General features: G+C 41.5%; 1 protein-coding gene across 1 annotated transcript in view; it reads right to left on the bottom strand.

Annotated features, from left to right (window-relative positions):
- Positions 1–6,098: 6,098 nt before the first annotated feature.
- LOC145392398 (uncharacterized) overlaps positions 6,099–25,131 on the bottom strand; it is a 73,122-nt gene continuing 54,089 nt past the window's right edge. Inside the window, exons 6-7 of the mRNA XM_080266804.1 lie at positions 15,474–16,048; positions 6,099–6,701 (exon numbers count right to left, since the gene is read on the bottom strand). Coding sequence (XP_080122930.1) covers positions 6,469–6,701; positions 15,474–16,048 — 808 coding nt within the window. The 3' untranslated portion in view covers positions 6,099–6,468. The remainder of the gene's footprint in view (positions 6,702–15,473; positions 16,049–25,131) is intronic.

Below are 25,131 nucleotides of genomic sequence, written 5' to 3'. Positions count from 1 at the left end.
CATATATTACCGAGTCTTTACAATAGCAGGAATAGAGGCAGGAGGTTGAATTGGAGGACGAGTGGGACAGTCACCATAGCCCAGAGACATTGGGAGAGATAAAGGGGAGGGAGTACTGGAAGAAGTGGAAAAGGAGAGGGGCAAAGAGGAGGAGGGAACAGAAGGCGAAGGAAGAGGAGATGAAGGAGGGAGAGGAGTGGGAGGGAGGTCAGGAGGCACAGGATGAACTTTAACAGAGAGGGTGGAAGGAGGGGGTACAGCATTGTCCACTGAATCTGGCATGGAAGTTAAAGTATAATCCATAATCTTGGGGATGGTTTCACCGGCAGCAGAACAGTTTGGGTACATGACTGAAGAGACTCCTGAGATGTTGTGGATTTCAACGAAACAGAGTGTACAGGTCTGGAGGGGCAGGCACTCGTCACACAGACTTTGCAAGCCGGAGAAATAGAAGGATGTGCTTACCAGCTTACCACTAAAGGAGGACAGGTGTTGGATGTCATGTTGGGCCAAAGATGCCAAATGGTGGGTATGAGAAACAGAACCAGAGGAATGAGAGGATGGATGAGGTTGGAAACAAGGGGAAGGATGAGGAGAGGGACCAGGTAAGGAAGGGGATGGAGAGGAAGTAGGGGTAAAGGACTCTAAAAAACAGAAAAAGAATTAGAGACAGGAACGGGAGAAGTCTGTATGGAGGGAACTAAACTAGAGAGGGGGGTTGGGTAGAGAGGAGGGAGAGGTGGAAATAGGAGCACTGGGAGGAAGAGAAGAGGTGACAACAGACACACAGGTAGAGAGGTGGAAAGACAAGAAGTGGGAAGAGAGGAAGAGGGAACAAGAGATACTGAGAAATAGATGCAGATGGAACTGGGAAAGAAGGCTCTGAAAGAGAGGAAAGGAGGCGCCTGGCATAAGAGGCGGTACTCTGAAAACCCCAATGATGAGCACTGAAGTGGGAGGAGAGGAAGAGAAGACAACAGATACAGAGACAGGTGCAGAAGGGGAAGTAGAAATAGAACTGGTACCAGAAGCAGATGGAACAACAGGAACAGAAGGGGAAATAGATACAGACGGAACCGAGGAAGAAGGCTGTGAAAGATAGGAACGGAGGCCCCCGGCAAAAGAGGCGGTACTGTACTCTGAAAACCCCAACGATGAACACTAGAACGAGCCTCACGAAGAGATAGCCCCTCTAAGTAACGAACTCGAATGACTTCTGATTCAAACTTAAAGGTTGGACAGTTGCAATGAAAGGCAGCATGAGTTCACCACAATTAGGGCAGCAATGGACAACAACAGGGCAGTCAGGCTGAGAGTGACCAGGTTGAGCACAGAATGGACAGCGCTGGGAGGAACGGCAATACTTTGCAGGATGGCCAAATTGCCAACAGGAAGTACATTGACAAGTTGAAGAGATAAACTCCCTCACTGAAAGTCGTGTTCCTCCAATGATAACAGTGTCGGGGAGGGTGTGAGAGTCAAAGGTACAGTAATCCCGCATTTTTTGCGGATTTTTTGTCTACGGTTTTGCCCTCTCGCGGATTTTCTTAGCATTAATAAGTTCAACTAAAATATCCTTGAATATAGAGAAAACAAAAAATTTGAAATTCCCGCAGCTTCCAATTGTAGCGCGGTAAACTCACGCCACCCTCTGTCCCTTTCCCACGGCCCCTCTGCCAGTGTTACCATATGTAGCATAATTTTATTCTTTTAGCATAATTTTGATCAAATTTTCGAGTCTGGGATATTTTTTAGCATATTAGAAGTTTTAGCATCATTCTAGCATAATTTAGAATGGAATGGAATATTTTTGGAATAATTTTATAAAAGCTACAAATGAGAGAGGGAGAGAGAGAGAGAGATAAGGTAAGATGATGTTTGAATAGTTGGTTACTTTCAGTTTGGGCTTGGTTGGGTTGGATTAGGTTAGGTTAGGTTAGGTTGGATTAGGTTAGGTTAGGTTAGGTTTTAGGTTAGGTTCGGTTTGGTTAGGTTTTAGGTTAGGTTAGGTTCGGTTTGGTTCGGTTAGGTTAGGTTAGGATAAGTTTGAGCTTTGTATTTTACCCATGAAACCTAGGTTTTTCCGATGGATTTTGGTATGATTCATTCGAGTTTCAGCTTCATTTCAGTCGGAAATGACCATTTTCTGTTTCCCCCTCTCTATAACCGCCGATTCTCCCAAACTCCCCATTATTGCAGGGGGATGGGGGGGGTCAATCTCAAAATCTGGTTATTTCCGACGGAAATGATGCTCAAAATCGAATGAATCACATCAAAATCCATCAGAAAAACGTAAGTTTCGTGGGAAAAAGCAGTATGGGCAGAAAACCGATATTTATCCTCTTACTGTATGTAGGTTCATTTTAATATTTTCATAGTAAACAATACATAATTAATATGTAGCACGAATATGTACAGAATTTTATCATTTAGCTTCAAGTTAGCATAATTCATTTTATACTTGGAACAAATTTGCTCAATCTAGCATAATTTTTTCATTGCCCTAGCATAATTTCGTTGTTTGGGTATGGCAACACTGCTCTCTGCCCCGCATAATCCTCAGTCCACGCCTGACTGCCTCACGTGTATGTTGTTCTTGTAACCGCAGTATGATATGAGCCTCTTGCCTCCCACTTGCTTTCCACATGGCCCCAGGACGTAAGCCAGCCTCACCAAAGGCTAATAATACAATTAGAAAGAACTCTAAAGTGACAAAACGATCAAGAAAGTTATGACCTTAGCAGAGAAAATTGTGTTATTGGACAAGCTAAGAAACGACCGTGCGAGTGTGTGCTATCACCAGTTGATGCATCTTTTTATTTTGTACTGTTTTGTGAATAAATGTGTAGATAACTGTATTACAGTACGGTGTTTACGTTTTTCCTTCATAATGGAGTATGTGCTTTCAATCTTGTAAGAAGGTATTTCGGGATGAGTATGGAGGTTTCGGGACAATTCGCAGTCACAACAAACACAAAACAATTCGCCTTCATTAATGAAGATAGCTATGGGTGATGCTAGAATATAATTCACAGGCAACTACAGCAAGGAAGAAACAAGTTAATTATTGACTAAAGGAGCAACTAATAAATAATATCCAGAACCTACGCTACTGAACATAAACTTTGCTGGATCCCCTTGAAATATAGTTATTAAACTATTGATTAATTAATAAGTATATTGATAAAAGTATTGATTAGTATATTTATAGAATGGCGGGGAATCGTCCAGGGTGCGAATTGTTCTGAAGGGGAATCGTCTATGTTTTGACGGGGAATTGTCTGACTGCGAATTGTCTCGCAATCAGTATGGACATGGACTGTGTGATGGGCAGCATGGTGGACACAAGTGTAAGATTCAATTGTTAATAGAGTATTCGCGGAATTGACTTTTCGCGGGGGTTACAAGAACGTAACTACCGCGAAATATGCGGGATTACTGTAATCTTGGTAAGGCTGACAGAATGTTGACAGTTACCTCGAGGGGGGATTGCATAGCATGAAACAGTCTGGACTGGACAACTTTGTTTATTGGATATGTTAAAAATTATGGGGGAACACTCTGAGAGAGACCTGTTCCCAAGTTTAAGAGCAGGTGGTAAAACAACTGTGCCAGTACGAGAGTTACGTGGCCTATCACACTGAATGGGGATAGGGACTCCTGATGGGTCAACAAGCTTAGATATAGCTTCAGCTTGCTGTTGAGAATGAATGGTAACTAGGTGTGAGTCATCGAAACGGGAGTAGAATACAACATTGGGACCAACATAATAGATGAGCTGTAAATGAAAGAGGCAATCGGAAGAGAAGGGAGAGCCAGCTGGGATATTGAAGAACTTAGTCCAAGTTCCAGGGTCAAAACGCAAGGAAGAAGGAAAGGAAGTGGTAGAGAGGACAGAAGGACGAAGGGGGAAGGAGGAGAGGAGATGAGGGGTAGAAGTAGCAACAGAAATAGACAAATGAGTAACTATGTAAAGAGGAGAAGTACAGGAAGGGAACGGAGACTGGGTTGCAAATGGAGTAGAGGAGGTCAGAGACAGGTTGGTAGAGGGGGTTGATGACCCTGTGATGCCATTTAGAACCTGAAAAGGTTCAAGGATGACGATGAGGGAGGGCTGTGAAGAGGAAGCAGGAGATATGCGCATGTCAGGGAGAGAGGCAGGTCAGGGTAAAGCAGATGGAATGTAACCCTACATGGAGAGGAGGAAGAAGTAGATGGAGAAGAGAAAGAAGTAGATGGAGAGGAGGAAAAGTAGGGGAGGGAAGATCTGCCAGACTGGGAGAAGGTTTATAAGGAGCATTTCCCATTGCTCCTTCAGAAAAAGGACAAAACTCATAACTGGCCATGGTGAGCCTAATGTGGAATGTGGGAAATAAACTGGTCCACCCCTAATAGCCCAGATTAGGAGTAAGGGTAGAACAATGAAACAAGGGCTACTGTACCCATGTTCCCTCAGGCCGTTCAGGACTGATAAAAATGAAAGACAGCCTCACATGCCATCAGCACAGCTCTCACACCTTAGGAGGGAAGAAAAGAAGAGAAAAGAAGGAAGAGAAGAAAAAGGATCAAGCAAAATTAGTAGGGGCAAGGACTGGGAACTGATGTTTTAGCATGAAATAAAATAAATAACAAGCGTAACGGCGAGTATGGGGAAAATGTTTAGTGATATTGCAGTGCGCTACACACTAGCCAAATTGAAAGTGAAGCTCACTATGAAATTACCTGTATTCTGGATTGTTTTAGTCATAAAGTCAAAGATATGTATTTACAGAGACAGAAAATTGCCTTGTAAGTTCATACCTAGTAATAAGTGGCAGAAAAATACATAAATAAGTGACCTTTTTGTAAAGTGCGGCATTTTTTCCCCTAACACGGCAACTCTGGATAATTACGAGGGTACTTCACTTCCTTGTAAGAGACTTTGTTGTAATAAGTGACATATTCAGTGAGAAAATGGAAAAATAAGGATAGCATTTTGTCACCTCAGTTACCATTACACTCACGTGGAATATTTAGAGCTAAGTATAATGCTTGTAATTTTGCTTTTGCAGTTTATGTCCATACCACAATAAGGTGCAACTGTGTCCTTACAACTGAAAATTAGTGAATAAAGCAAGGAAGTCCCCTCCTAAACTTCTTCCTGAATGTGGCATGGCAGCCACTAGCAACACAGTCTTTATCTACCTGGGTGACACATGTCCTCTGACAGCATAATACACCTCCCTTTCAACTCACACTCCCTCAGGCTCTAAACCACTTATGGACCTCCAGTTTCTTTCAATGGCTAGTGGAAATATTGAAGTCTGTGTGACTAAAAGTTACACATGTTTGGTTAAGTATGAGTGGGTCAAAACAGCTAGTGAAAATACCCTATTTTTCCCACATTTGCCATACCAATGACATGGGTTAAAAAACACACCACTGCAGCTGAAGAGTTAAATGATAGGAAGACAATTAAGGGGGTGAAATCAGATAATGTAGAAATAGAAAAAAAAAAAAATACGATACCAGCAAAAACATACGGTAATATTACTAAGGTACTATTCAAATAATCATGATTTCTTATTATACTAAGTCAAATACTGAACTATACAAAATATAATGAGGTGTAATTAGCATGTCTTGTACTTGGTTTAGTTTTCAGTTCACAGAAAACATTAGCTATACCATACCCAACCCCAATATGGAGAATCCTTAAGAGGAGGCATGGCTTCATTTGTACAGTACAGTGCTGTACATCTGTATATACAGTTGCCAGCAAAAGTTTTGTTCCTCTTCCTTCCTTTCTGTGGCCCATAACAGTGTACTGGTTTTGGTAATTAAAAATAACAGTTATTCAAAAGTAACTATCTAACTACCCATATACTGTATATTACAGTGACTATATGCAACTTTGACTAATATGGTGTTTCGAGTTATAGAACATCAGGAGGAGGAATGGAACTTTGCAGTGGACTGTACATGGGTATATTTCAATATAATATCATATCCTGCAGCAGAAATGATAATCTACATCAGTAATATTTAGGAAATATTATTGGCTTCTTCATTCACATAACATACAAACTATACACAAATAAAAGCACATTTATCTCCAGTATGTTCAGCTCCATACAATAAATATAAATAGTATAAACACTATACATTTACATAATTCTTCTTTGACATTTGTTTCATGCAAGAAAGCACCTCAACACTTCAGTGTACTTCTCACATACAGTACCGTACTGTAACCTTTTCCATGCAGTACATATAAATATATACAGTATAACAACATCTCATATACAGTATTGTAACCTCTTACAAGCAGTATATATAAATATACAGTATACAGTACTATATAAGGTACACCAATGAAAATGAGATTTCCATTAGAATCACAATAAATACAGTAATGAGCACCATGGCTTTTAGTAATATGCATTCAATGCCAATACCACACTAACACTGAAACTAGGGGTGACTTGGCTAATGGTCTTCTGCATCCACTGGCGACACCACATATACATGGTAAATATGCTCCCCTGGCGAATCCGGAGCAGGGGTTGCCATGACAACTACATTGGAAGTACCAGGGGGAAGGTGTGGCACTGGAACACTGTAATGCCCTCCAGATGTTGGCACCACTATCACCTGCTGCCCATCATCCTGCATCTGAATGGCAGAGACTGGGAAGTGCCACATCTGCTGAGACCCATTCTCTGTAAATTAGGCTAAGGATGTAATTTTTTTTTGTTTTTTTTTTTTTTTTTTTTTAAAGCAACTAACAGACTGATTTACTATCTTTTACCATACAATACATAAACAAAACCACATTCTTAACAAGAAGCTTCATTTTATCAGTGTATGGCAATAGCTACAGTTATAGGAGAGGACTCTGCATTCAACTCACTTGTATAGGAGTGAAACTTCATCAATAAATAAGAAATTCCAAGGCTACATATAAATATAAATAAATAAGAACATCCAAGGCCACAAATGTAAAAACAAATAAGAACTTCCGAGGTCATAAATTTAATCCTTAAAGTGCTAACAGGATCAATCAATCCTTTTTCAGGATTACGCAAGATACCAAATGTAATCAATTGAAGGGCTCAGATAAAAACTGGGGAAAACATGCTCCACCCTAATTGTGACATAAATCACTTCCAACCAATCAGAACAAAGTGCTGAATAAGCGGGAAGGAGGGAGGGGAGGAATGAGGGAGAAAATGGGGTGGGAGCACACAGAAAATGGGAGTCACACTGCCTGGAAGGGTAAATATTTTCAACTTTGACAGGCTATAGCTCATGAACCAGTTGATCTAAAATGCTCGGGTTTGCAGCATAAGGTGTGTAAATTTAAGTTCTAAACCCTGAGCATGACACTTTTTAATTCTGTAAGAGTCGAAAAATTGGCTCCATATACAATACAGTACAGATTTTCATGCCGGTAAGGTCAGTCGAATTGCGTATCCTAGGGGTTAAAAACATTCTTTAAAACACGGCACAGGCAGAATGGTTAGCATGAGCAATAGCTTTCTATGAAAGCTCTTGTTGGTAAAAAGAATAGTAAAAACCAAAATGTGGGGTATAGGAACTGATATATATACTGCACATATATAAATACCCCTGGGGTAATTTTTTTTTTTTTTTTTTTTTTATAAAGAATACTCCTTCCTCCAGTATCCCTGCTTGTTGTAAAAGGCGACTAAAAGGGTTGGCGGAGGGTTAGTGCCCCTCCCCGGAAAACAACTAACTAAAAAGACAAACAATAAGCCTCGGACAAGGACTGACCAAAAGATGACGACCAAGGACCGGACAAAGGACAAGGTAGATGGAAATTGGAATTTAAGGGGAGCGAATGATGAGGTGAAACAGAGAGAGATTGTCCAGGTGCTTGAGGATGCGAAAGTTGATGTACGCGGAATAACTGAAATCAAATGGAGAGGTGAGAGTGTGAGAGAATGGGAGTATGGATGGGGTATATGTGCAGGAGTAGGTGAGAATGAGAGGGCAAAAAAAGGAGTATGTATAGTTGTGAGTAAAAGATAGAAAAATAGCATAAAAGAGTATGGATCAGTTGGGTCAAGGATTGTGTGGGTAAGATTGAAAGTTGGAATACAAATGTGGGCGATTGTGTGTGTGTATGCGCCAACGCAAGATCGTGCAAGCAGAGTGAGAGAAGACGTCTGGACAAATGTAGAAGTGTGCATGGAAAAGTTTGGAAGGAATGAGAGAGTGTTTTTGATCGGTGATATGAATGGTAAAGTAGGGAATGTGAAGGTGGATGGAATAGTTGGTGAGTGAGGTGTGCCTGCTGAGATAGATGAGAATGGCAGTGCTTTAGTGGACATGTGTGCTGGGAGGGGGTTGGTGATAGCCAATTCCCTCTTCAGGCATAAAATGATCCACAGGTATACATGGTGAGTGATGAGAAGGGTGGGTGGTGAACTGAATGAAAGGAAGGCAATGATTGATTATGTGTGTGTGGATGAAAGGATGCGAAAATGTGTAATGGATGCAAGAGCTTATAGAGGTTGGGGGAGTGGACTTTCTGATCACTACTTGGTGGTGGCCAGAATCAAGGTCCAATTAGGATGGAGAAATAGAAGAAGAGAAGGACGCGAAGAAGGAGTATTTGTAAGGAGAGTGGAAAGGTTACATGAGGATGAGAAAAAGGCAGAGTATAAGAGAGAAGTGGAGGAATGATTGGGCAAATATGAATTGGAGCAGATGGGAGATGTGGAAGGTGTGTGTAGGATATTTACAGAAGAAATATGTGCAGCATGTGATGTGGTGTGTGGAAGGAAGAGAAGACGGAGGGGGTGCAAAGAACAGCGTGGTGGACTGAAGAGGTGAGACAGGCTGTGGCACAAAAGAAGAAAGCATACAATGAATGGATGAGAAATAGGGGCGTGGAAGAAGTTGAGAGGCGGAAGAGAGAGATATATGTAGAAAGAGAAAGAGAGGTGAAAAGATTAGTAAGAGAGAGTAAGAAGAGAGCGGATGAGGAATTTGGAAGGAACTTGAGTGTAAAGTGGAGGGACTGTAAGAAAATGTTCTGGAAAGAGGTGAAAAGAGTAAGACAGGGTGGAAGTGAAGTTAGCAGGGGAGTGAAAGATAAAAATGGTAGATTACTAGTGGAGAAGGGAGAAAAAGTGAGCAGATGGAGAGAACACTTTAAGGAATTGTTGAACATAGAGGATGGAAGAAATGCGAGTATAAGTGGCTGGGGAATGGCTGGGAGAAGGAGGGAGGTGAGAAGACAGGAAGAAATCAGTAGGATAGTTGTGGAAGCAGTAAAGAAAGTTAAATTGGGGAAAGCCCCAGGAATTAATGGAGTGTGTGGTGAAATGCTGAAGTATGGGGGAGAGATACTAGTAGAATGGATGTGGAAAATGTGCAGATTGGCCTGGGAGGAAAGTAGAGTCCGGAGGATTGGAAGTCAGGTATAATTATTCCTTTGTACAAAGGAAAAAGGGAAAAAGAAGTGTGTGGTAATCATAGGGGCATCTGTCTTCTTAGTATAATAGGAAAAGTGTATGGTAGGATACTTATTGACAGAGTTAAAGAAAGAACAGAGGAATTAGTTGGAGAAGAACAGGGAGGCTTTAGGAAGGGAAGAGGTTGTGTAGATCAAATATTTATTCTTAGATCCTTAGTGGAAAAGTTTCTAGAGAAAGGAAAGAAGTTGTATGCAGCTTTCATGGATTTGGAGAAAGCATATGACAGGGTGGATACACAAGGATTGTGGAAAGTATTAAGAATATATGGAGTAGATGGGAAGCTGTTGAATCCTGTGAAGAGTATGTATGATGGTGCTAAGGCTGCAGTGTGTGTGGATGGTGAAATGAGTGAATTTTTCTCTTTGAAGGTTGGGTTGAAACAGGGATGTGTCATGTCGCCATGGTTGTTCAATCTGTACATGGATGGGGTAATAAAAGAGGTACAAAGTAGGGTAGTGGATGTTGGAGTGGCCCTGGTGAGAGAGGGTAGTGTTTGGAAACTTCCTGTACTGTTGTTTGCAGATGATACTGTGTTGTTGAGTGAAGACGAAGGGGAGCTGCAAGGCTTGGTGGATGAGTTTGGGAGAGTGTGTAAGAAACAGAATCTAAAGGTGAATATAGGGAAGAGTAAAGTGATGGTCTCTGAGAGAGGTGAAGTCAGTGAATGTACAGCGAGGTTGGATGGTGAGGAATTGGAAAATGTGAGTACGTTTAAGTACTTGGGTAGTGTGATGAGTAAGGATGGAGGTTTGGAGGGTGAAGTGCTTGAAAGGGTACAGCAAGGAAGAAAGGTTGCTGGTTCCTTGAAAGCAATGATAAGAAGCAGGGAAGTGAGCATGGAAGTGAAAAAGTTACTACATGACAGTATTGTGATACCAACTCTAACGTACAGAAGTGAAGCTTGGACTTTGCTGGAAGGACACAAATCAAGAGTGAGTGCAGTGGAAATGAGTTATTTAAGAGGAGCCTGTGGAGTCACATGGAGAGACAGGCTGACAAATGAGGATATAAAGCAGCGTTGTGGTGTGGATGTGGATGTGATGGGAAGCGTTAGGACGAATACACTGAGGTGGTTTGGCCATGTGGAGAGGATGGAGGGTGAAAGACTGACGAAGAGAGTGTATATGAGTGAGGTGGAAGGGGGAAGAGGGAGGGGGAGGCCGAGGATGAGATGGAGGGATCGGGTGGAGAGGTATATGAGAGAGGGGGGTGTGAGTTGGAAGCGGGGCAGTGAAATGGCGGGGGACAGGGCGACGTGGAGGTGATTTGTTTGCGGCCACCACGAACGGGATTGAGGCTTCTGGCAATAGATAGATAGATAGATATAAATAAACATAGAGAGAGAGAGAGAGATACAGTGCATATATATATATATATAGATAGATAGATAGATAGACAGAAATAGATTTATATACAGTGTATATATATATATATATATATATATATATATATATATATATAGTGTATATGCAGTATATATATATATAATGTATATGCAGTATATATATATATATATATATATATATATACTGTATATATATATATATATATATATATATATATATATATATATAAAACATGCTGTACGCCATTTTTCCAACCCTGAGCGTGAGTAAACTTCCCCATACCAAGAAGTGCTAGCCTGTGGTGCACTGCCTTACTCCCACTTCCCATTCCCATTTATATATATATATATATATATATATATATATATATATATATATATATATATATATATATATATACACATATATATATATATATATTTCAATCTAATATTTTATTTAAATCAGATTTTTAAATTTAAATTTATTGTTTTACTCAACTTTTTTTTTTCACTTTTATGAACTTTTTTTTTTTTTTGTACTAAGCCTTTGTCAATGTTAAATGAAATCATATTTTAGTATCATACATTTATTACTCAAAAGTTGCTATGCAACTTGAAAAGACATGATGCATTAAAGGCTTTCCTAATCAGAGCACTTATTATCAAGTGGGGTTGGTGGAGGATTAGTGCCCCTCCCTGTAAAACAGTTAACTCTAAGCCCTTGACCACCCCGTTTGGGATACATGGCGTCTGGCAATGGATGGATGGATGGAGTCTTCTTTCCTTTGTTTTTTAATATCTGCCTTCTAACAAAAGGCAATCACTTGTGCCTGACTTGATCAACATCAGTAAAGGAAGAGTACAGACCAAGCGGATTTGATGCATCTGTACAATACACATCCATCATATTCTGTCTTTTTCATTTTTACGTGTTTATATTAAAAACATCAATTTTGATTTAAATCATTATTTTTTCACTCTGATTTACACTGATTTACACATGATTTAAATCATTTGATTTAAATCATAACAACCCTGATTTTTATCATCATAAGCAAGTACAACTATTTGAGATTAAGCAAATAAAAAATGAGGCAGATAGAGGCATGAATAAAGGCAGGGAAAAAATAATTTAGCAACAACTTTGGCCGTGCGAAACACCACTCCCTCACTGCAGCATGATTGTAAGTTAATTTCCTTTTGCGATATGTAAAACCGACCCAAACTTTCCTACAGCAAATGTTTATATACCAAAATGTACCTATATAATGAGATTTCCTAAAACTCTTTCTCAGTAACAATTACCACGAAACATATATTTCTATGCGAAAACACAAAGAAAAGACAAAACATCATAAATTAATGCATAATTTATATTCGCCAAATCAACACTATATACAAGTAAACTATTCGAGATTATGGGGAATAAAAAATCATAGAGATTTAAGCAAAACCAAGGGTGTGAGGATAAAATGTTTACAAAGTACCACAAGCCCAGAAACTGGGGGGGGTCTCCCTGCACTCGGCCAAGGCCGAGCCGGCCCACATCCTGAGTACTTGCCTGCAGTTGGAAGCAGCCTGCGTCCTCCAGTAATGAGAGGGTTAATTGGTAATAACAACTTTACTGCAGTAAAATGGTGGCACAAGGCATTTCATTTTTCTAAATATGTTTACCAAACATGAGTTACATCATGAAACGATTTACACAGGTTCCAGGAGTCATGGAAAGTGCTGCACAGCAGATGTTAGATGGGTTCTTCCACTTGTTTACAATTTTATATTCAGCATACAAATGGAACCCTGACTTTGGAGAGGGTTTTCAGCCATAAAATTTAATTTTATGCTGTAATTCACACAGTATTTATTTTTCCTTTACACTGCGAATATTAGTAAGATTTACTGCAAAACCATTCATGTGTTGGCTTACAGGGTGCTGCCCCAGACACACTGGGGTACTACCATGATACATAGTATGTGTACTGTACTGCCATTCCAAAATCAAAAATTTCCAAATTCTGATATGTGTTTGGTTCCACAGGTTTTGGATATGGGCTTGTATACATCCATCCATCATCCAATTCTATGTTGCCCCATGAGGGGCTTAGAAGCCCTGGGCTAGGCAATTTGGTCCTGACATTTAAGATGAGAGTGGCCAGCTTCACTCATCCATGAGTGGCATTACATGAGCAATAACCCCAACCATCCCTTGGATATAAACCTTCACCAGATCAATCCAATTGGAGTGCTATAATTACCCACTAAACTACCAGGCACCATAATTTGGTTATACCTGTATGAAAACTGACACTAGGCTTAAACAATTTTTCCTGAATCTAAAATACTGGAAATAAACACCAATAAATATTAAATAATATACAGTATTTACATTTTCCATATTTTGTTATAATACTGAAAGTTTCTATTTTAAAGCTGGTGTTGGAGTAGGTATATTTTTACTGACTCCAGTTCCACAGCCCTGAATATATCTTTGTGAAATGGGCACAAAGAGAAACATAGGTTCAACAGGTAAAAAGGGACCCCTGGAGTCTTCTGCCACAGGGGTAATGGCCATCCAGGGTCCCAGTTATGCCAGCATGCATGATCGTAGGTTTTTACCGGGGCAATTCCAGGTACCCATGCTAGTATTGAATACCGTAATTCCTCGAGACAACAGACATGAAAAATAAGGAGTAAGGAAATCTGTGGACAACAGAGTTAAAGAAAGCATGTTTGATGATAAGGTCATGTGGAAAGAATGTAAATGAACATGGTGGTGAGTCTGAAGGTGAGGCAAAGCATGGTAGGCAAGAAAGCGAAGAAATATGGTTGATAAGTGGAGGTTGATTAGACTGTGGAACTGATGAAATCAAGCTGGATGGACGAATTTAGAACGGGGAAGTGCATGACAATGAGTTAAGCATCTTTCTTTAACTTGACAGTTGTTGGGTTGACTCTACTTCATCAGTGATAGAAAGGGCTTATATGTGATGATGATGATGATGATGATGATGATGATGATGATGATGATGATGATGATGATGATGATGATGAAGAAGATGATGATGATGATGATGATGATGATGATGATGATGATGATGATGATGATGATGATGATGATGATGATGATGATGATGATGATGTCAATGACGACGACAACAACGATGACAAGGACGATGACGACGATGATCCATCCATCCATCCATCATCCAATCCTATGTTGCCCCATGAGGAGCGTAAGATCCCAGGGCTAGGCACATTGGTCCTGACATTTAAGATGTGAGTGACCAGCCTCACTCATCCCTGAGTGGCATTACGTGAAATAAACCCCAACCACCCCTTGCACATGAACCAACAGACTCAATCTGACTGGAGCACCATAATTACCCATTAAACCACCAGGTGCCAAAATCTGGTTATATGGTTACCACCCATCATAATAATTGGGTTCGGCCTGTAACTCAGTGTAGAGTCACCCATAGGTGGTGGCGACCATTATCCACTCACTTGATATAGTGCTGCCTACTTCCTCCTTAGCCCTTATCATTCTTTTTCTGTGCCTGCCCTCCTCTCTTCCTATTTCTCCCATCTTTCCTGTCACTTCTTATTACTCTTCTTTCCTTTACAGGTGGCTTTACATTGTGTGACAAGCCAAATGGTTTCCTGTAAGCCAAGAAACCATTTACAATGCTGGGTGGTAACCATATAACGAAAGCATATGTGTTCCCTATGTGTCAACAAGTGTGTTGGTGGAGGGTTAGTGTCCCTCCCCGTAAAACAAGTAACACAAAGTCAAATGGCCACCCCTTACGGGATTATGGCGTCTGGTAATAGATAGATAGTTAGAACAGGAAAGAACAAAGGAAAGACAGACAAAAGAGGGAGTGTAAAGTCACTCGAAGGCAAAAGGACGAAGCAAGAATGAAGTACAGAAAGACAAAAGAGGAAGGAAGGAAAGGAGGGAGGGGGGGAAAGGACAGACACCCAAGAGCAGCACTACATCGAGTGAGAGGATGGTAAGCACCCCCATTTACCACAATGATAATATGGCCAAACACATATTCAAATACAAAACTCAGGCAGGGTGTCAAGGAAGGTATCTGAAAACAAAATAGTGAACAATGGAAGAGGAAAACCATATACTGTACAGCATAAAAAGTCATCCACTCACTTGATGTAGTGCTGCCTACTTCTTCCTTATCATTTATCATTCTTTTTCTGTGCCTGCCCTCCTCTCTTCCTATATCTACCATCTTTCCTGTCACGTCTTATTGCTCTTCTTTCCTTTACAGGTGGCTTTACATTGAGTGACAAGCCAAATGTTTCCTGTAAGCCAAGAAACCATTTACAACGCTGGGTGGTAACCATATAACCAACCCAAACGTGCTCCCTATGTGTCAACAAGTGGGTTGGTGGAGGGTTAGTGCCCCTCCCCATAAAACCAATAACTCAAAGTCAAATGGCCACCCCTTAAGGGATTATGGAGTCTGGCAATAGATAGATAGATACATAGATAAAAAGAGTGTGACTAAGCATACAAACAGACACAAGTAGCCAGAAGAAATTTCCTCCTGGAGAACTAAAAGTCAATGAGGGCAAAAATACAGTACTGAAATCTAATAGTAACAAACCCAAACTAAAAAATCCTGTCTTGTACTCACCATCAGCTGTTTCCATTTGTTGAAGGTCATCAGAGAACTGACTGGAGTTTTCTGTCTCAGCTTCATGCCCTCCTTTTGTTGGTACATCTCCTGTGATGTACCGAGGCTGACCAGGAACTGGTAAATCATCATCACTAGAAGTCTCAGGAACAGAGAAAACATCTTCAGTTGTTGCCTCAAAGGCAAACTCTTGTGGTAGGTCTGGATGGTATGAACTGTGATTTGGTACATCTACTGCTGCAATTTCTCTTGACTCCCCAGCTGAGCTGCTCGGCAAGTATTTCTCACACAATGGAGAAACGACGTCCACATTTTGTCGATCAGCTGAATGTGAAATTCTACTTTCCTCAGCTTCCATCTCACATACTTCACCTGCCTCAAATGGTAGAGGAGATGGAGTGGCATTATCCCTGAGAGGGTCATCCACAGGCACATCACAGTTTTCCTCCACTGTCTGTTCAACTACTTCCCCTTTCACATGCTGAAGAGAGCGGGTAGTGGGGTTTTCACTAGAAGATGGAACTGGTGTAGCATACTCCATTGTTACAGTCACTTCACTAATCACAAATGAATCTCTGCAACAAAGACAGAAAAATTAGTTTTCTTAAGCATAAGAGCTGTTATAATACTGGCAGTAATTCCTACAGCAGTGGAAGGAATATATTTTTCTCCTGACAAACTGAGTAGAAATAACTCCTTCACAAATATTTTAGCCTAATGAAATGGTTGTACAGCATACATCACACTGATTATGAACATGTACACTGTACTAACTTACTTTTGCAGGCATTTACATGGTGATTTCTGGTAACCCTTACCAAGTTGCACCCCTCATATAAGGCACAATGAAGGTCTGCACATGCCATTCTGCATGCCTCATAAGAGGTATAATTTACATTGGTTATAAAACAATGACTCAAGGTAGGTAAACTACCTTACAGAAAATCAGCTCAGCAGGGGTTAAAGCACACTAAGCACTTCTTGCTATGACTGCAAAGTTAGCAACATGCAGTAATTTTGCAATATAACCAATATTCTATCTGCCAATACCCAGGTGTCTTCATACCGTATGGGGTGGCCACAAACAAATCGCCTCCATGTCATCTTGTTCCCTGCCATTTTGCTGCCCTCCCCCAACTTATACCCCTCTATCTCATATACCTTTCCACTCCTTTCCTTCATCTCATCCTCAGTCCCCCCCTCTCCCTCTTCCCCTCTCCACCTAACTCACATACACTCTTCATTAGTCTCTCACTCTCCATCCTCTCCACATGGCCAAATCATCTCAATGTATTTCTCCTAACGCTTTCTAGCATATCCACATCACAATGCTCCTTTACTTCTCATTTCTCAGTCTCTCCATGTAACTCCACATGCTCCTCTCAAATAGCTCATTTCCACTACTCTCACTCTTGTGTCCTTCCAACAAAGTCCAAGCTTTGCTTCCATATATGAGAGTGGGTAGTGCACTTTTATCATGCGGTGACTTTCTTATTTCCATGCTCATTTCCCTATTCCTTATCACTGATTTCAAAGAACCAGCAACCTTTCATCCCAGTTGTACCTTGTAATCACTTTATCCTCTAAACTTCCATCCTTATTCATCACACTGTCCAAGTACTTAAATCCACTCACATTTTCCATCTCCTCACCATCCGGCCTCACTGTGTATTCAGTGACTTCATTTCTCTCGAAGACCACAACTTTACTCTTCCCTACATTCATCTTTAGATTCTGTTTCTTACATACTCTCCCAAAATCATTCACCGAGCCCTGCAGTTCCCCTCCGTCTTTACTTAACAATACAGTATCATCTTCAAACAACTGAATATTTTCAAGTAACAGAACAAGCCAAATGATACTATACAGGTACAGCATGTTGTGTTATGTAATACTATGTGATGGCACCACTGTAACCAGCCAACTGCTGTGTCCAGTTAAATGAACATTCCCCAACTTTCTTCCTACCCCTTGAAAGGAGGATGGCAGACTGCAGGAGAAGGGCAACTTCAGCCCGCAGTTCATCGGGTTCACATTTCTGATGAACTTGGAGCTGCTGCTGCTGCTCCATTTCACCAAGTTTGGCACCATCAGTCATGCCCTCAACGTCTGTAGTGTTGATGTAAAACCTCAGCACTAGGCACACCTCTATGTTTTACCTTGAGAACCTACCCCCTGGGGGTAGGGGGGTTTGTCAAGAATACTCCCCCAGTATCCCTGCTTGTCGTAAAAGGCGACTAAAAGGGTTGGCGGAGGGTTAATGCCCCTCCCCAGAAAACAACTAACTAAAAAAACAAACAATAAGCCTCGGACAAGGACTGACCAATCGTTGACGACCAAGGACCGGACAAAGGACATTGCAATTGGAACGTGGAATGTAAGGGGAGCAAATGATGAGGTGAAAGAGAGAGAGATTGTCCAGGTGCTTGAGGATGCGAAAGTGGATGTATGTGGAATAACTGAAACAAAATGGAGAGGAGAAAGTGTGAGAGAATGGGAGTATGGATGGGGTATATGTGCAGGAGTAGGTGAGAATGAGAGGGCAAAGGAAGGAGTATGTATAGTTGTGAGTAAAAGATGGAAGAGGAGCATAAGACAGTATGGATCAGTTGGATCAAGGATTGTGTGGGTAAAGTTGAAAGTTGGAATACAAATGTGGGCGATTGTGTGTGTGTATGCGCCAACGCAAGATCGTGCTAGAAGAGTGAGAGAAGAGTTCTGGACAAATGTAGAAGTGTGCATGGAAAAGTTTGGAAGGAATGATAGAGTGTTTTTGATTGGTGATATGAATGGCAAAGTTGGGAATGTGATGGTGGATGGAATAGTTGGTGAGTGGGGTGTGCCTGCTGAGATAGATGAGAATGGGAGTGCATTAGTGGACATTTGTGCTGGGAGGGGGTTGGTGATAGCCAATACCCTCTTCAGGCATAAAATGATCCACAGGTATACATGGCGAGTGATGAGAAGGGTGGGTGGTGAATTGAGTGAAAGGAAGGCAATGATTGATTATGTGTGTGTGGATGAAAGGATGTGAAGATGTATATTGGATGCAAGAGTTTATAGAGGTTGGGGGAGTGGACTTTCTGACCACTACTTGGTGGTGGCCAGAGTTAAAGTTCAAGTAAGATGGAATAGAAGAAGGGAAAGACGGGAGGAAGGAGTAGTTGCAAGGAGAGTGGAAAGGTTACAAGAGGATGAGAAAAAGGCAGAGTATAAGAGAGAAGTGGAGGAATGATTGGGCAAATATGAGTTGGAGCAGATGGGGGACGTGGAAGGTGTGTGTAGAATATTTACAGAAGAAATATGTGCAGCATGTGATGTGGTGTGTGGAAGGAAGAGAAGGCGGAGGGGGGTGCAAGGAACAGCGTGGTGGACTGAAGAGGTGAAACGGGCTGTGGCACAAAAGAAGAAAGCATACAATGAATGGATGAGAAATAGGGGCGTGGAAGAAGTTGAGAGGCAGAAGAGAGAGTTATATGTAGAAAGAAAGAGAGAGGTGAAAAGATTAGTAAGAGAGAGTAAGAAGAGAGTGGATGAGGAATTTGGAAGGAATTTGAGTGTAAAGTGGAGGGACTGTAAGAAAATGTTCTGGAAAGAGGTGAAAAGAGTAAGACAGGGTGGAAGTGAAGTTAGCAGGGGAGTGAAAGATAAAAATGGTAGCTTACTAGTGGAGAAGGGAGAAAAAGTGAGCAGATGGAGAGAACACTTTAAGGAATTGTTGAACGTGGAGGATGGAAGTAATGCGAGTATAAGTGGCTGGGGAATGGTTGGAAGAAGGAGGGAGGTGAGAAGACAGGAGGAAATCAGTAGGATAGAAGTTGTGGAAGCAAAGAAGAAAGTTAAATCAGGGAAAGCCCCAGGAATTGATGGAGTGTGTGGTGAAATGCTGAAGCATGGGGGAGAGATAGTAGTAGAATGGATGTGGAAGATGTGCAGATTGGCCTGGGAGGAAGGCAGAGTCCCGGAGGATTGGAAGTCAGGTATAATTATTCCCTTGTACAAAGGAAAAGGGGAAAAAGAAGTGTGTGGTAATCATAGGGGCATTTGTCTTCTTAGTATAATAGGAAAAGTATATGGTAGGATACTTATTGACAGAGTTAGAGGAAGAACAGAGAAATTAGTTGGAGAAGAACAGGGAGGCTTTAGGAAGGAAAGAGGTTGTGTAGATCAGATATTCATTCTCAGATCTTTAGTGGAAAAGTTTCTAGAGAAGGGAAAGAAGTTGTATGCGGCTTTCATGGATTTGGAGAAAGCATATGACAGGGTGGATAGACAAGGATTGTGGAAAGTGTTAAGAATATATGGAATAGATGGGAAGTTGTTGAATGCTGTGAAGAGTATGTACGATGGTGCGAAGGCTGCAGTGCGTGTGGATGGTGAACTAAGTGAATTTTTCTCTTTGAAAGTTGGTTTGAAACAGGGATGTGTCATGTCTCCATGGTTGTTCAATCTGTACATGGATGGGGTAATAAAAGAGGTACAAGGTAGGGTAGTGGATGTTGGAGTGGCCCTGGTGAGAGAGGATAGTGTTTGGAAACTCCCTGTACTGTTGTTTGCAGATGATACCGTGTTGTTGAGTGAAGACGAAGGGGAGCTGCAAGGCTTGGTGGATGAGTTTGAGAGAGTGTGTAAGAAACGGAATCTAAAGGTGAATGTAGGGAAGAGTAAAGTGATGGTCTTTGAGAGAGGTGAAGTCAGTGAATGTACAGCGAGGTTGGATGGTGAGGAATTGGAAAATGTGAGTACGTTTAAGTACTTGGGTAGTGTGATGAGTAAGGATGGAGGTTTGGAGGGTGAAGTGCTTGAAAGGGTACTGCAGGGAAGAAAGGTTGCTGGTTCTTTGAAAGCAGTGATAAGAAACAGGGAAGTGAGCATGGAAGTGAAAAAGTTACTACATGACAGTATTGTGATACCAACTCTAACGTACGGAAGTGAAGCTTGGACGTTGTTGGAAGGACACAAGTCAAGAGTGAGAGCCGTGGAAATGAGTTATTTAAGAGGAGCCTGTGGAGTCACATGGAGAGACAGGCTGACGAATGAGGATATAAAGGAGCGTTGTGGTGTTGATGTGGATGTGATAGGAAGCGTTATGAGGAACACACTGAGGTGGTTTGGCCATGTGGAGAGGATGGAGGGCCAAAGACTGACGAAGAGAGTGTATGTGAGTGAGGTGGAGGGGGAAAGAGGGAGGGGGAGGCCGAGGATGAGATGGAGAGATGGGGTGGAGAGGTATATGAGAGAGGGGGGTGTGAGTTGGGAGCAGGGGAGTGAAATGGCGGGGGACAGGGCGACTTGGAGGCGATTTGTTTGTGGCCACCCCAAACGGGATTGAGGCGTCTGGCAATAGATAGATAGATAGACAAAAAGGTATATCCAGTTCTGGGGACCTCTATCAATGCTACAGGTGTTAAGGACATCACTGATGGTGCCAGACTCGGTGAAGTGGATTATATTACTACTACTACTACTGTGCTACAGTACTACAGCTTTTTTAAATACTGTATTAATAAACTACCTTGAAAAATATATTTAGTATAAAACTATCACAAACCTCTATAAATAATTTTACATTTACTCATTTGCACATTTCACATTTCAACTGCCTCTGCTATAGAAAATATGCTTGGTAGCATTGTCACACTTTTAGCAGAAACACTTATGTTGGCCTCAAATGTCTGTGGATAACTAAGTGATGACGAGGAACAAGTGAAAATTTATCAAGAGCCTCCAGCATGCTTTAAGAACCAAACCCATCACATTGGTTTTAATGTGTGGAACCAAACCTGGCAGAGCATTTACAGCACCTGAGGCATCAATATTTATTTCTGTTTTAGTACATCTGTGGCACCCATAACAAGTGGGTTACCAGTATGAACTACAGTGATCCCTTGGTTATCATGCACAGCTGGTACTGAACATGGCACATGATAACAGAACTGCACAGTAACAAATACACAGAACCTAAGAGATTTATCCTAACTGATCCCAGGCACCTCAATTTCAAACACCATTTTTCCCTTTCATGACAATTTAAATCGATTAAATAAAATAGATAATATTATGGTAAGAACCAGAAACACACAAAGGCATGGTTGGGTTAACAGAAAGTGATGACAAATGCACAATAGGGGGAAATATTTAATCTGTTACTGAGTCCACGTACCTCAATGAAACCTCAACCAGCCATTCATCTTGTTCCTAATGTAGACTTATTGAGGCAAATGTACGGCTGAGTTTAAGCAGCAGAATGACCTTACCAGTTCACTACTTACTCTTCTCTCAATTTATCTATAGCCAAACGCCATAACCCCGTAAGGGATGGCTGTTTGTCTCTCAACTAATGGTTTTATGGAGTGGTATGCTAACTCTCTGCCAACCCGCTTGCTGACATGTAGAGACCATGAGTCGGGTTGGTTATATGGTTCCCACCTGGCATTGTAAATGGTTTCCTAGCTTACACAAAACCATTAGGCTTGTCACTAAAAGTAAAGCCAACTGAGAAGAAAAGAAAATTAATAAAATGTGACTGCGAAGATAAGAGAAACTGGAAGAGACGAGGACAGACATACGAAAGAATGTCTACCCTCCACTCTTTCTATTTCTCTCACATTTCCTGTTGCTTTTTAAAACTCTTTCTTCCTTTTCAGCTGGCTTTACACTGAGTAACAAGCCTAACAAGTCCCCAGTGGTGCCTAAGAGACAGATGCCATCTTGTGGTGCACTGAAGACAGACAGACGCCATCTTAGAACTCCATTTTCGACATAAAATTACCCTTACAATGTCAATTTATCGAAACTAAACCTTTATTTTTGTAACTTAACCCAACCTACCATATTTCCTGCCATATAATACCCACTTTTATCCCTCCATATTTTCTATCCATCTATCTACTGCCACATGCCTAAATCCCATAAGTGGTGGCCACAAACTAATTGCCTCTATGTCGCCCAGTCCCCCGCCATTTCACTGCCCTGCTCCCAGCTCACACCCCTCTCTTTCTCATATACCTCTCCACTCCATCCCTCCATCTCATCCTTGGCCTGCTCCTCTCTCTCCTCCCCTCCACCTCACTCACATACCCTTTCCTCGCTAGTCTCTTGCTCTCCATCCCCTCCACATAGTCAAACCATCTCAATGTATTTCTCCTCATGCTTTCTATCACATCCACATCCACATCACAAAGCTCCTTCACTTCCACATTTGTCAGTTTGTCTCTCCATTAACTCCACATGCTACTCAAATAACTCATTTCCACTGCTCTCACTCTTGACTTCTGTCCTTCCAGCAAGGTTCAAGTTTCTCCTCCATATGTTAGAGATGGTATCCCAATACTGTCATGCAGTGACTTTTTAATTCCATGCTCATTTCCCTGTTCCTTATCACTGCTTTCAAAGAACCAGCAACCAAATTTTGCTTATATACAGTATATATATATATATATATATATATATATATATATATATATATATATATACTGTATATATATATATACACATGTGCTCGTGGGCCCTTCGGGCCCTCTCACACTTGCTCCTGCGGAAGGCTCTCGCGCTGCGTGCTCACTTTCTCATGCTTCGCACTCGTCTTCTCGCCCTTCGTGTGAGCACTGCAATCATTTCAGGTAATCTGAGTCACATTTATGTGCTGTTCTTGTCTCACATTGTCACTATCGGCCGTCAAGGCGACATCGAAGAGCCCATGATGATCCGTTTATGTGCTGTTCTAGTCTAACGCTGTTACTTTGATTTTTTCAGCTAACCAATTTATCGTGATATTTGCAGCTTCAGGAATGGAACTCCAGTTGTCTGCACGCAAGTCTGAGATATTAACCACTCAGCCATGGCAACTGACTGGGCGCCGGGAGCGGCATTTTTTGGTCAAAATTTGATTGCTCATTATATATAGTAAAAGTTTTTCAATCATGATGGGACCAAGTTTTACCACATCAGCCAATTTTTTTTTATATTTGTGCCAATTTTGGTGTGATTTGAATGTGTAGGTTCAGCTGCCCAAAATACACACACACACACAGACACATGGCTACTGATATAGCATATTACAAGTGCTCATGGGTCCTTTGGGCCCCTCGCACTTGCTCCTGCGGAGAGCTCTTGCGCTGCGCACTCGATTTCTCATGTTTCCCACTTGCTTCCTCGTGCTTCTCACTCACTTCCTCGCGCTTCGCGCACGCGTTGCAATCATTTCAGGTTATCCGAGTCACGTTTATGTGTTGCTCTAGTCTAACGCTGTCACTATCAACCATAAAGGCGACACTGAATGGCCCATGATGGTCCGTTTATGTGCTGTTCTAGTCTAATGTTGTCACTTGGATTTTTTGCAGCTAACCAAGTGATCGTGCTATTTGCAGCTTCGGGAATGGAACCCGAGTTGTCCGAATGCAAGTCCAAAATACACACACAGACACACAGCTACTGCTATAGTATATTTTAGTTGTAGCTATGGACAAAAAATTCGATGGAGATCCTATGCCAGGCGCTGAGAGCGGTGTTTTTTGGTCAAAATGTAATCACTCATTAAATATAGTAAAAGTTTTTCAATCGTGATGGGACCAACTATTGTCATCCATTCTCTCCACATGACTATACCACCTCAGTACACTCTCTTCGATTCTGGTGTCCACAGACTTTCTCACTCAGCATCTTTCACAACTTACATTATTTCGTATCCTATCCACCCTCTGTATTCCACATACATTCCTCAGCAGTCCCATCTCCACTACTCTTACTCTTGACTTTTCATTTTCATGCCACACCATAGTCTTACATCCATATGTTAACCCCTACACGCCAGGGGTTTTCCAATGTTGCACGCTCCTCCCTACAGGGGATATCCATGACGGAAAAAAATACCCTTAATTTAAACCCTAATATCTGCCAAACTATAACAGCTAGAGAAAAAATTAAAGATACATAAGAATCAACAACTCTTCCTCCTTCAAATGAAACTATCCCCAAGACTCCAGGTGGTCCCATCAATGAGTAAGGATAAGGTAAATTACAAAGGGTAGTGGGAAGATGCCTGCGGCTATACACGTCAACCTATGTTGCTCCGCACCCAAAATCGTGACTGCTATACACATCAGCTTGCGGTTAGGGGTTAAAAGCTGGCACTAACACTCCTTCGTGAAAACCTCAAGCAGCTGCAACACTCAAGCCTCTGCACGAGGTTTACATGAAGAAGTGTTAGTGCCAACATTAACATATGGATGTGAGACTATGGTGTGGCATGAAAATGAAAAGTCAAGAGTAAGAGCAGTGGAGATGGGACTGCTGTGGAATGTATGTGGAGTACAGAGGGTGGATTGGATATGAAATACAGTAATGTGATTCATGAAAGATGTGGAGTGAGGAAGTCTGTGGACACCAGAATTGAAGAGAGTGTACTGAGATGGTATGGTCATGTGGAACAAATGGATAACAACAGAGTGGTGAAAAAGGTACATCTGAGAGAATTTGAAGGAGGGAGGAGGCGAGGTAGGCCAAGGAGAAGGTGGAGAGATATGGTGGATCAGTATGTGAGGAAGAGAGGTTTGGAAGTCAGTGAGGCTAGGGAACTGACGTGAGACTGAGCTGGCTAGATGACTGTTGTGTGGAGAAGTGCATGAGCAGGGATCTGGCACCCCTTTTTAACGTGGCA

Source organism: Coenobita brevimanus, chromosome 22 (assembly GCF_032717465.1).
Source record: "Coenobita brevimanus isolate Jiangsu-jjx chromosome 22, ASM3271746v2, whole genome shotgun sequence".
NCBI classification, from domain to species: Eukaryota; Metazoa; Arthropoda; class Malacostraca; order Decapoda; family Coenobitidae; genus Coenobita; species Coenobita brevimanus.
Note: the sequence above shows the minus strand (reverse complement) of the source record. Positions and strands in the feature narration are given on the sequence as shown.